At 45.0% G+C, this 13,609-nt stretch overlaps 1 protein-coding gene across 1 annotated transcript in view; it reads left to right on the top strand.

Annotated features, from left to right (window-relative positions):
* Positions 1-3,680: 3,680 nt before the first annotated feature.
* The window catches only part of LOC141105776 (EF-hand calcium-binding domain-containing protein 6-like), a 76,076-nt gene continuing 66,147 nt past the window's right edge, over positions 3,681-13,609 (top strand). Inside the window, exon 1 of the mRNA XM_073595889.1 lies at positions 3,681-4,003. Within this exon, the coding sequence (XP_073451990.1) occupies positions 3,736-4,003 (268 nt within the window). The 5' untranslated portion in view covers positions 3,681-3,735. The remainder of the gene's footprint in view (positions 4,004-13,609) is intronic.

Raw genomic sequence — 13,609 nt, 5'->3', positions numbered from 1 at the left:
TGCATTTTTGATGCGTTTTTCAGATGCTTTTTTCTTCTTTTTTCCTGTTTTTTTTTTTACTGGGGTCCAATGCATTTTTATGTTTTTTTTTTAAACGTTCCGGTGCGTTTTTGATGCGTTTTACTGCGTTCTTGTTCAGTCCAGTGCAGGAAAAATGCAACATGTTCTACTTTTTTTTTCTGGAACTGGAACTGACCGCACTGGTTTGAACTATGCCACTGGAAACCATATAACCTTCTTTCCATGTGTTTTGATGCAGAAAAAAAAATGCACTGGACTGCATGTGGTATGAACCGGTCTTGAAAAAGCATTGAAAAGGCACCGAAATGTAGCAAAAATGCATTGAAAACACGCACGCAGAAACGCATCGGTACTGCATTTCTGTGGTGTGAACCGGCCCTAAGGCTAGGTTCTAACCTATGCATTTTGCAGTGCGTTTTCAGTTTTGCAGAAACATACTACAGCCCTTTTAACATGGTTACCTATGGGCCACATTCACAACTGTGCGTTTTCAACTGGTGCGTTTTCTGGAAAGGGTCAGGGACTTGGGCTTGGTTCACACCTATGCAGTTTGCATTTGATTTGTTTCTGCGCTGCTTTTTCCGCTGCATTTTGCATGTTTGCACACGCATTTTGATGCATTTTTTGCACGCTTTTTGATGTAAGCTCTAACGAGCAGGGCCCTCTGATTCCTCCTGTATTGAATTGTATTGTACTTGTACTGTCTGCCCTAATGTTGTTGTAAAGCGCTGCGTAAACTGTCGGCGCTATATAAATCCTGTATAATAATATTAATAATAATAATGTGTTTTGCATTTTTATGCTTTTTTTTGGCCAATTTTGTTGTTGGGTGGATTAAAAACCCTAAAACGTGGCAAAATCGCAACAAAAACGCACTACATGCTTTTCTGCAGCTCCTCCGTTGAAGCCTATTAAACCAAAAATGCACTGTTTTGCTTTTTGAGCCTAGGTTCACACTGGCGCATGGAAAACACCGCATTTGATTTGCACAGAAATTGCATTGCATTCCTGTGCACATCACATGTGATGTTTGTGTGGTGCGATTTGAGCCATACATTTTGTATGGCTGAAATTGCATTGCATCTGCGCCAAAATGGTGCAGGACTCTTTTTTTTCCCCTGCACCTGAATTGTATCGCATGGGTATTCACACCCATGCAATGCGATTTTGGCAATTGCACTGCATTTTGCAATGTGTTTGGGGGCATCGTTAATCTAGCATTGACACCCACAGAAGATCACATGGACGCCGTGCGTTTGCCAGGCAGTGTCTTACATCAGTGTGAACCAGGGCGGATGCAATGCAGGAAACATACAAGATTCAAGCCGTTTCCCCGCATCGCATCGCTTGGCAATCGCACAGCGTTCATGTGATCTGCTGCGGGTGTCAACAAGCCATACAAAATGTACATTGCATGTGATGTGCACAGGAATGCGGTGCGATTCCTCTGCGAATCACATGAGTTGTTTTCCACGCACCAGTGTGAACCTAGGCTGACCCTTTCCAAAAACGCAGCGGCTAAAAAAAAGCCTAGGTGTGAACATGCCCCATATGAAGACCATCTTACATGGACTGCAGTGCGTTTCTGACAATCCAACAGGTTGTGTTTTTGGTTCCATAGACTTCAATGGAAACGCAGCAGAAACACATTGAGAAATGCATTGCTTGTGTTTTGGATGCATTTCTGCTGCGTTTTTGCTGGTTTCTCCCACATGACAACAGACACCTCTCCAAAACGCATCAAAAATGTGTGTGAAAGAATAGTAAAACGCACCAGTAAAAACGCATCAACCGCAACCCGCGTAGGTGTGAACCTGGCCTTATTGTATCATTGTATGTAAAGTCGTTTGAGAATTTTCATACCATTGGAGCAATTTGTCATGCGATTTGCCTGCAGTGGCACTGTTCACATTGATGTGACGCCGACTTTGTGGTGTTGCGTTTATTTGAAAAAGTAGTACATGCACTACTTTTGGCGATTTGGGGTGCGACGTCAATAGACATCTGTGCATGAAGCCGCATAGATGTCTTCAAAGTTGCACCCGAAGTTGAGATGTGGCATTTGAAATTGTGCGATTTCAGGCGAAATCGCACAATTTCATTGTGGCATGATTTCAAAGCTCGCACTTAATGTGAACTGGGGCTTAGTAGCATTCTGGGGTTCAGCTTGTTACGAACAATCGAGGAATAATGAATGATCATTTGTTTGATTTTCTTATAGTATGTACCAGCTTAAGCCCCCCGTTTCCATTGGAGCGACTTGTCATGCGATTTGTCGCATCCTATTGCCTGCCATTCTCACTGTTCAAACCGATGCGCCTTTGTGGTGCCGTACCGATGTGAAGAAATATTTCCTGCACTGCTTTTGGCGATTTTGGGTGCAACTTGAATAGACATCTGTGCATAAAGCCACAAAGATGTCTTCAAAGTCGCACCCGAAATAGCACTGAGATGCGGCTTTGAAATCGACACACGATTTCAAAGCCGCACCCAATGTGAACAGGGGCTTGTTACCATTCTGGGGTTCAGTGTGTAACGAACAATCGAGGAAAATGGACGATTGTTTTTTTCTGATTTTCTTATAGTATTAACCAGCTTAAGCCCCCGTTCACATTGGACAGGTCAAAATCACATGACAAGTCGCATCCTATTGCTGGCAACTGCACTGTTCAAGGTGATGCGACTTTGCGGTGCCACACCGATTTGAAAAAATAGTTCCTACACTACTTTTGGCGATTTCCGGGTGTGACTTGAATAGATCTCTGTGCATGAAGCCGCACAGATGTCTTCAAAGTCGCACCTGTAATCGCACTGCGATGTGGCTTTGAAATCGTGCGATTTCAGGTGGCGTCTCACGATTTTGAAAGCCGCACTCGATGTGAACGGGGGGCTTAGTACCATTCTGGGGTTCAGCGTGGAAAGAACAATTGAGGAAAAATGGACGATTGTTTGTCTGATTTTCTTATAGTATGTACCAGCTTAAGCCCTCGTTCACATTGGACAGGTCAAATCGCATGACAAGTGCGACGTTGCTTTAAAATCGTGCGATCACAGGTGGCGGCTCACGATTTTGAAAGCCGCACTCGATGTGAACGGGGGCTCAGTACCATTCTGGGGTTCAGCGTGGAAAGAACAATTGAGGAAACATGGACAATTGTTTTTTCTGATTTTCTTACAGGTCAAATCGCATGACAAGTCGCATCCTATCGCCAGCAATCGCACTGTTCAAACCGATGCGACTTTGTGGTGCCGCACCGATTTGAAAAAAAAAATAGTTCCTGCACTACTTTTGGTGATTTCGGGTGCAACTTGAATAGACATCTGCGCATGAACCTGCAAAGATGTCTTCAAAGTCGCACCCAAAATTGTGTGATTTCAGACGAAGTCGCACGATGTCAAAGCCGCAGTCAATGTGAACGGTGAACGGGGGGGGGGAAGGGGGGGGTTCAACTTTTTTTTGTTGGAACTCCCCTCCATCTGTAGGGAGATTTCCTGTCCTGATTGATGATTGGCTGACATTCCATACATAGCAGAGGTGTGATGATCATTGTTCTGGCAGACAATGACGCAGTGTGTCAGTCGCAGGGAACTTATTGGCTGGAATGTGAGTGTCGCCGCGGTGACCATTGTTCCCAGCTCTCTGGGTCTATTCTGGTTTCCCCGGCAACCCATTGTTGTTGTTGATACAGAAAGTTCCCAAAGAGTTTGCAGTGAATGAGAGGAGCGAGCGGTGAGTGCGACTTATTCATGGCAGGGATGGGAAGTCGCAGCCCACGGGGGGCCCCTTCATTGCTGCCAGATATCCACCATCCGGTCCTGGGGGACCCCGACACCCTTTCTGTGCGGGGACACTCCCGAGCGGGAGGTAAAGAGGACCTGTCTGCTTCCTCCATCCAGAGGGCGACTCTGCGTGACAACCTGAGAAAGAGCGGGATCGTTCACCTGGACACCTGGAGGAGCCTGGACCACTGGGCCAACGCCGGTAAATCCCTCATAGCCAAAAGTCTGGTTTTTGGAAGAGCTAGAACCACTGGAAGGTTTTTTTTTTTTTTTTCTGCTGATTGTGACCCCATTGTGGAAATTCCCCTCACTTCCTGTCCTGGTGACACCAGCACAAGAAATGGCAGGAGCTGGGACAGGAAGGCACAGACATAAAATTAAAACTTTATCAGAAGTTCTAACCTTTCCCCAGTCTACTGAAGATGTGTTTTAGTCTGTGTCCCCATTAAAGAGATTTCTCATCACTTCCTGTCTTGAGGAAATCTCTTTATCAAAATAAATACTTTTTATTAGATGAGGGGTTAAAGGTGGGTGGGTGGGGGGGGGCTTTGTTAGCTTTCTATTGGTGTCTGTGACCCCATTCTGGAAATTTTTACTCACTTCCTGTCCTGGTGACAGCAGAACAAGAAATGAGAGGAGCTGGGACAGACAGAAAATGAAAACTTTATCAGAAGTTCTAACCTTTCCCCAATCTACTGACGATGTGTTTTAGTCTGTGTCCCCATTGGAGAGATTTCTCATCACTTCTTGTCCTGACAGGAAGAGAAGATCTCTTTATTGAAATCATTATGGCAGTGAAAATACTTAGGGGAGGGTCTGTTAGCCTTTTATAGTTGTCTGTGTCCCCATTCTGGAAATTTTCACTCACTTCCTGTCCTGGTGACACAACTCAGTAAATGGGAGGAGCGGTTGTCACTTGGATAGGAAGGCACAGACAGAAAATTAAAATTTTATCAGAAGTTCTAACCTTTCCCCAATCTACTGACGATGTGTTATAGTCTGTGTCCCCATTGGAGAGATTTCTCATCACTTCCTGTCTTGAGGAAATCTCTTTATCAAAACCACCATGGCAATAAAAATACTTTTTATTAGATGAGGGGTTAAATGGGGGTGAGGGGGGGGGGCTTTGTTAGCTTTTTATTGGTGCATATGACCCCATTCTGGAAATTTTCACTCACTTCCTGTCCTGGTGACACCAGAACAAGAAATGGCAGGAGCTGGGACAGGAAGGCACAGACAGAAAATGAAAAAATGTGATCTTCAATCCCTCATAGCCAAAAGTCAGATTTTTGGAAGAGCTAGAACCACTGTAATGTTTTTTGTCTGCTGATTGTGACCCCATTGTGGAAATTCCCCTCACTTCCTGTCCTGGTGAAACCAGAACAAGAAATGGGGAGGGGCTGGGACAGGAAGGCACAGACAGAAAATTAAAACTTTATCAGACGTTCTAACCTTTCCTCAATCTACTGACAATGTGTTTTAGTCTGTGTCCCCATTGGAGAGATTTCTCATCACTTCTTGTCTTGACAGGAAGAGGACCTCTCTTTATTGAAATCATTAGCCTAGGATCTGCTAGGCTTTTATTGCTGTCTGTGTCCCCATTCTGGAAATTTTCACTCACTTCCTGTCCTGGTGACAGCAGAACAAGAAATGAGAGGAGCTGGGACAGACAGAAAATGAAAACTTTATCAGAAGTTTTAACCTTTCCCCAGTCTACTGACGACGTGTGTCCCCATTGGAGAGATTTCTTATCACTTCCTGTCTTGAGGAAATCTCTTTATCAAAATCACCATGGCAATAAAAATACTTTTTATTGGTGTCTGCGACCCCATTCTGGAAATGTTCATTCACTTCCTGTACCTGTGACACCAGAACAAGAAATGGGAGGAGCTGGGACAGGAAGGTACAGACAGAAAATGAAAACTTTATCAGAAGTTCTAACCTTTCCCCAGTCTACTGGCTATGTGTTTTAGTCTGTGTCCCCATTGGAGAGATTTCTCATCAATTCTTGTCCTGACAGGAAAGGACATCTCTGGAAATTTTCACTCACTTCCTGTCCTGGTGACACAGCTCAAGAAATGGGAGAGGCGGTTGTCACTTGGACAGGAAGGCACAGAGAGAAAATGAAAACTTTATCAGAAGTTCTAACCTTTCCCCAGTCTACTGACGATGTGTTTTAGTCTGTGTCCCCATTGGAGAGATTTCTCATCACTTCCTGTCTTGAGGAAATCTCTTTATCAAAATCATCATGGCAATAAAAATACTTCTTATTAAATGGGAAAAGGCTGTTAGCCTTTTATGGCTGTCTGTGTCCCCATTCCAAAGATTTTTACTCACTTCCTGTTCAGGTGACATCAGCACAAGAAATAGAAGGGGCAGTTGACATTGGGATGGGAAGGCACAGACTGAAAATGCAAACTCCACATTACTACAGGAGTGTTTCTGTCTGTGGCACCAGTGGTGAGATTTCTCATCACTTCCTGTACTGACAGGAAGTGAAGAAGAAATCACTTTATCAACATCATCAATGGCAATCAAAATCGTTTTTATTAGATGGGGAGGGTCTGTTAGCTTTTTACAGTCTGTGTCCCCATTCTGGACACTTTCTGTCTTGGTGACACCAGCAGAAGAAATGGGAGAAGCAGTTGTCACCGGGACAGGAAGACACAGACTGAAAATTCATACTTTAACAGAAGTTCTAACCTCTCCCCCGTCTACTAACAACATGTTTTAGTCGGTGTCCCTATTGGGAAGATTTCTTATCACTTCCTGTCCTGACAGGAAGTGAAGAGGAAATCTCTTTATCAAAATCCTGATGACAGTCAAATGTTGATGATGGGCACTAATGGGGCACTGATAGGTGGCACTGATATGCAGCACTGATGGGTACACATAGGTGGCACTGATGGGCACTGATAGGTGGGACAGATGGGCACTGATATATATGTTCCCGGGTTTAAAGGGATGAGGTGGCCTCCCTGGTGGTCCAGTGTGGTCATCTGAGGGGGGGCTGCACTGATAATCAATCAGCACAATATAACATTTTTTGTTCTTGGGTTTAGATATTTTATGCTTTGACCCTTTCACTGCCACCAACATATGGAATATTTTGACATTGGGGGGAGTCTTCCATCTGACAAGGCAACTGTCGGCTGCCAGGTGGAAGCAATCAGAAGCTGCCCAATTGCTCCACTGCACACCCTTGGTACACTCCTACCCCCCCCCCAATGTGGGCCCTCCCCCTCCTGAACCATACCAGGCCCCCCACCCCAAAGCACCTTGTCCCCATTTTGATAAGGGCAAAGGGCCTCTTCCCCACACCCCTCTCCGGTGGTTGTGGGGGTATGCAGGCAGTGGGCTTATCGGAATCTGAAGCCCCCTTTAAAGTGGTTGTAAATCCTTTTGTTTGTCTTTTATCTATAGGTAAACCTAGAATAAGGCTTACCTATAGTGGAAATATCTCCTAAACGTGCGGCGTTTAGGAGATATTTCACTTGTAGTGCGCCAATGTCGTCATCGATACATGCGCTGTGAAGAAACGGACCACCGTGCCCTTTCTTCCCCCAGCATGTGTCGTGACTGACGACTCCCACGCGCATGCATGGAAGTGACGTCAGGCAACTTTGGCCAGTCACAGAGCCAGAGTCCGTGGCCCCGGAAGGAAGAGGGGCGAAGATGGACGCGGCCTGCATAGGGGACAGAGCGGGCTTCGTTTGCAGGTAGGTGTCATATAATGGGCTAGTATGCGATGCATACTAGCCCATTATGCTTTTAACTTGGAGGCCTTTTGGGGAGCAAAAGAGGGTTTACTTCCTCTTTAAGAAAGGAGGCCCCCGGATGCGCCCCCCCCTGATGTGAATGAGTATGGGGTACATTGTAGCCCCACTTATCCACCCCCAAAAAAACAGTGTAGTGTAAATAAAAACATGAGATGGTTTTTGACAACTACTTTATTAAAAATGACTCTTGTCCCCTGATGTAGATCCAACTTCAATCACAATGTGTTCTCCTGCTGCCACCGCCGACCCAAAAAAAAAAAAAAAAAAAAAAAATGCTCCTCCTCTAACGCTGGCTCCTGCCATTCTGTCAGCTCCGGTACATAGCTATGGGCATGGCCATCAGGTGACGTCACCTTGAGTCCCCGCCCCCTTGTGACGTCTCAAGCTTGTAATACAGCATTTATTCAGAGTTTTATTATGATGTGTCCGTGACATCACAGGGGGGCGGGTCTCTGAGTTACAGCACCGCATGGCCACGCCCCATAGCTATTACAGAACTGTCAGACAACAAAGCTGTCATAGCGGTGAGAACATTCACCGGAGGAGGAGCGTCTTCTTGTTTTCAGCAGGTCGGCGGCGGCAAAAAAGATTGTGATGATGTTGGATCTACATCGGGGGACATTAGTCAAAAACCATCCCATGTTTTTATTTACACTACATTGTTTTTTTGGGGGGGGGTGGGATCTGGAGGCTTTGTTAAAGGGGGCTTCCAGATTCTGATAAGCCCCCTGCCCACAGACCCCCGACAACCACAGCCCAGGGCTGTGGGGAAGAGGCCCTTGTCCCCATTAACAATTAACAAGGGGCTTTGAGGCGGGGGGGCAAAGCACCCACCCCCCATGTCGAGGGTATGTGGCCTGGTATAGTTCAAGGGGAGGGGCACTCAATTGCCCCCCCCCTTTTCCTGACCTCCCAGGCTGCATGCGCAGATAAAGGTCTGGTATGGATTTTGGGGGGGACCCCACACCATTTTTAAAAAAAATTTGCCATGGGGTTCCCAAAGGGCCTGGAATTTTTTATTTTATTTTATAAATGTACCGTGAGGTTTCATCCATTCCAGAGCCAAAGGAATTGTTTTGATTGGTCAAAGGACTAATCGCAATCATCTCAAAGCCGGATCAGAATTGGATCCCGTTCATTGAAGTCGCATGGAAGTCGGACCTGAAGTCGCAGCGTAAAGTTGGATAGGAAGTCATATGACTTTTGTGTTGGATCAGTGTGAACATATCCTAATTTTAGGAAAAGCAACGGCTCTATGCATGGTTCTGAATGGAGTTATCTTTTAAAGTGATTGTAAGGGGTTTTTTAAATTTTTTTCTAAATAAAAACATGTTATACTTACCTCCACTGTGCGGCTCGTTTTGCACAGAGTGACCCCGAACATCCTCTTCTGGGGTCCCCCGGCGGCTCCTCCCCACATCAGATAACCACCTAGGAGAAGCGCTGTCCCGAGGGGGTTACCTTGCGGGCGCGCTCCCGAGTCCATCATTCGATGTCCATAGCTGCTGAATGTATGACTTGGCCCCGCCCCTGGAACCCGCGTCATTGGATTTGATTAACAGCAGCGGGAGCCAATGGCTGCGCTGCTATCAATCTATCCAATCAAGAGCTGAGAACCCCGGGCAGAGGGACAGCTCGTCCCCGGCGGGTCAAGTTCCAGGGCTCAGGTAAGTGAATCGGGGGGGCTGGAGGGCCGGTCACTGCCAGGTATTTTTTCACCTTAATGCATTAAGGTGAAAAAACAGGAAGGTTTACAACCCCTTTAAATCAGCAGATTTAGACAATAAAGAATACATATAAGGAAGGGGATCTCTCCGTCCCCCCCGCTGGGATTTGGTTTATCTCGATCAGCAGCCATATTGGAGGAATGGACAGATATCGTTTTCAGGACCTGACACTGAATTTCACATCTTATCGTTCCTTTCCGTCATCACCTTCCTCAGAGCGCTCTGTGGATTGTCATTGAAATGGAAATGATTTGGAGAATTCAGACATCCGTTGTCCACCTGATCGAATACGGACTATCTGAAGAATTAATCTGATAGGGCGGCCGTCTCATGTGACCCATCCGGTCTCCGAAAGAGAGGAATTCTTTTATTATAGCGGAGTAATTCAACGCTGACTATTCAGTCCCGTAAAATATCTGGGTCACTACTTTTGTCTTACAGCTGAACTCCAAGCAAACAGCTGAATGCACAGATAATACACATATATGGGAGCTGATTCGCCTCTATTGCTGTACATCCAGTCCTGAGATTTACACAGCTCTGCCACATAGCATAGTACTGTCTGTCAGTGCAGGAGACCTGATTTTTTTGTGCTGCAGTGACAGCCTGGTCCCCTCCCTGCCCACCGCTTTCAACCTCTTGTCATCAACGTAACACACATATGCAGTGGCAAAGAGTGCAGACTTTATTGTCCATATGTCACACATATGTGTCCATTGATGGCAGAGGTTTCTGTGCTGACAGTGTGCTCCCAGCATAGACAGCTCTCCGCCTCCTGACTGGCTCCTGATCATGTCATCACTCTGATGGCAAATGCAGACAGTGTGCACGCACCCGCACGGCTGCTAATTGACCAACAGATGAGTCCCAATAGACATCAATGAGACTGCCTGCATGTGAATGCATAAAACACCTGTGTGGGCAAACATGGCCCTTTACATGGATGTTATAGGCTTAACCACTTGCCGACCACGCTATAACCGAATGACGGCTACAGTGCTGCCAGCTAGTTCTGGGATGGCCTTTCGTGATCATTGGTGGCACGCTCTATGATCAGTGTACGGGGGACACTGCTGATCACAGATTGAGGTAAAGAGCCAATTAGCGGCTCTGTACCACGTGATCAGCTGTGTCCAATCACAGCTGATCACAGATGTAAGTAGAAGCCGGGTTATCGGCACTCCTTTCCTCATGCTGACAGTATGAGGAGGAGAGGAGAAGAGAGCCAATAACTGGCTTCTCTAAAAGGGACATGTACACTGATAATCAGGGCACTAATTATTTCAGTACAGTCCCAACAGTGCTCACCAGTTCTGCCAGTTAGTGCCCATAAGTGCCGCCTACCAGTGACCATCAGTGCCGCCTACCAGTGCCCATAAGTGCCGCCTACCAGTGACCATCAGTGCCGCCTACCAGTGCCCATCAGTGCATTCTATCAGTGACCATCAGTGCTGCCTACTAATGCCCATCAGTGCTGCCTACCAGTGACCATCAGTGCCGTCTATCAGTGCAGCCTATTAGTGCTGACCAGTGCAGCCTCATCTGCGCACATTAGTGAAGGAGAAAAATTACCTGTTTGCAAAATTTTATAACAAACTCTGAAAAACTTTTTTTTTTTTTTCAAAATTCTCGTTCTTTATACGTTTATTTAGCGAAAAATAAAAACCCCAGTGGTGATTAAACACCACCAAACGAAAGCCCCAATTGTGTGAACAAAATGATCAAAATTTTATATGGGTACAGTGTTGCACAACCGCGCAATTGTCATTCAAAGCGTGGCAGCGCTGAAAGCTGAATATTGGCCTGGGCAGGAAAGGGGTAAAAGTGCCCAGTAGGCAAGAGGTTAAGTACACCGGTGTGAATAAAACCTAAAATAAAGCTTTCTGATTTCATTACATATTTTAGTTCCAGTGACGTCACCACTGGGTGTCTCATTTTCTATGAGATTATGGCTAAGACATAACATAAGGTTATGTCTTTGATGACGCCCTGGAGGAGGGACGAAACGCGTTGACGCAATATCCGGCTCACGTTGCTAACCAGTGACGCTGCTTCCTGTCTCCCGTGGAACGCAGGCTTAACAGCGGCGATTGCAGAAGTTTTTCTGAATGCCTGCTTGCAAGCCCGATTTTGTGAGTAGCACTGATATGCGCATTTGAATCTTTCCCCACAGTACTTCACCATAGTATCTTCTTTTGTTTTTTGGGTGGTCCAAGCACTTATCCCATTGACCACGATCCAGGGCCATCCTCTTTGCCTTTTTGAATTGCAGCATATCAGGTGACTGACTGTTATCATAGGCTGAAGGGTTGATATCCTATCATTGCTGACCAGTGGGACTGTTTTTGGGAATTTGTACAGCATTTCAGCTCATGTCACACACGTGTGTATATTTACTGTCACTCTGTTCATAACAGCATCATGTTTTTTCTTGCTAATATTTTTAATTTTAAGTCACTCATTTATGTTTAGCACTTATGCAATAGGTGGTATGTATCTATGATCGCATTATCATACTATAGTGTTTTTTCTTACCAAATATCACATCTACTTTTATAGTGTTGTTTTATTGCCAGCGCTGTATTCACTCGTTTTATATATGCCAAGGATCATTACTTTTTTACAGCACCGGCAACACATATTTTTCAATTTATTTGTTTTGTCTAGTTGCTAGCGCTGCATTCATTGTTCATTGTAGAGCCTCCTTACCGCCATATACAGTGCCTTGCAAAAGTATTCACCCTCCTTGGCATTTTTCGTGTTTGTTGCCTCACAACCTGGAATTAGCATGGATTGTTTGAGGATTTGCATCATTTAATGTAAGAACATGCCCACAACTTTGAAGATTTTTTTTTTTATTATTATTATTGTGAATCAAACAACAAATTGGACAAAATAACAGAAAAAGTCAATGTGCATAACTATTCACCTCCTAAAGTCAATACTTTGTAGAGCCACCTTATCACAGCTCCAAGTCACTTTGGATAAGTCTCTTTGAGCTTGCCACATCATACCACGGGGATTTTTGCCAATGCCTCTTTGCACAACTGCTCCAGCTCCTTCAAGTTGGATGGTTAGCGCTTGTGAACAGCAATCTTTAAGTCTGACCACAGATTTTCTTTTGGCTTGAGGTCTGGGCTTTGACTAGAACATTCCAACACATTTACATGTTTCCCCTTAAACCACTCAAGTGTTGCTTTAGCAGTGTGTTTGGGGTCATTGTCCTGCTGGAAGGTGAACCTCCGTCCTAGCCTCAAATCACACACAGAGTGGTACATGTTTTGCTCAAGAATATTCCTGTATTTAGCATCATCCATCTTTCCCTCAACTCTGACCAGTTTCCCAGTCCTGACTGCTGAAAAACATCCCCACAGCATGATGCTCCCACTACCATGTTTCATTGTGGGGATTGTGTTCTTTGGGTGATGTGATATGTTGGGTTTGCGCCAGACATAGCGTTTTCTTTGATGGCGTAAAAGTTAAATTTTAGTCTCATCAGACCAGAGCACCTTCCTCCATACATTTTGAGAGTCTCCCACACCTTTTTGCAAATTCAAAACGTGCCATTTTGTTTTTTTATGAAAGTAATGGCTTTCTTCTGGCCACTCTGCCATAAAGCCCAACTCTATGGAGCATACGGCTTATTGTCATCCTATGTACAGATACTCCAGTCTCTGCTGTGGAACTCTGCAGCTCCTCCAGGGTTACCTTAGGTCTCTGTGCTCCTCTCTGATTAATGCCCCCCTTGCCCTGTCCATGAGTTTTGGTGTGCGGCCATCTCTTGGCAGGTTTGCTGTTGTGCCATGTTCTTTCCATTTGGTTATGATAGATTTGATGGTGCTCCGAGGGATCATCAAGGATCTGGATATTTTTTTATAAACTAACCCTGACTTGTACTTCTCAACAACATTGTCCCTTACTTGTTTGGAGAGTTCCTTGGTCTTCATGGCAGTGTTTGGTTAGTGGTGCTCACTTAGGTGTTGCAGCCTCTGGGGCCTTTCAAAAAGGTGTGTATATGTAATGACAGATCATGTGACATTTAGATTGCACACAGGTGGACATCATTTCACTAATTATGTGACTTCTGAAGGTAATTGGTTGCACCAGAGCTTTTTATGGGCTACATAACAAAGGGGGTGAATATATACACACATGCCAATTATCAGTTTTTTATTTCTGAAAAATAGTTTTATGTATATATTTTTCTATGTTTACTTCTCCAACTTAGACTATTGTGTTCTGATCCATCACATATAATTCAGATTAAAAAAAAACATTGAACTAAAGGCTGTAATGTAACAA

The sequence above is a fragment of the Aquarana catesbeiana genome, linkage group LG08 (genome assembly GCF_042186555.1).
Source record: "Aquarana catesbeiana isolate 2022-GZ linkage group LG08, ASM4218655v1, whole genome shotgun sequence".
In the NCBI taxonomy this organism is placed as follows: Eukaryota; Metazoa; Chordata; class Amphibia; order Anura; family Ranidae; genus Aquarana; species Aquarana catesbeiana.
This window is presented reverse-complemented; position numbering and strand designations above follow the sequence as displayed.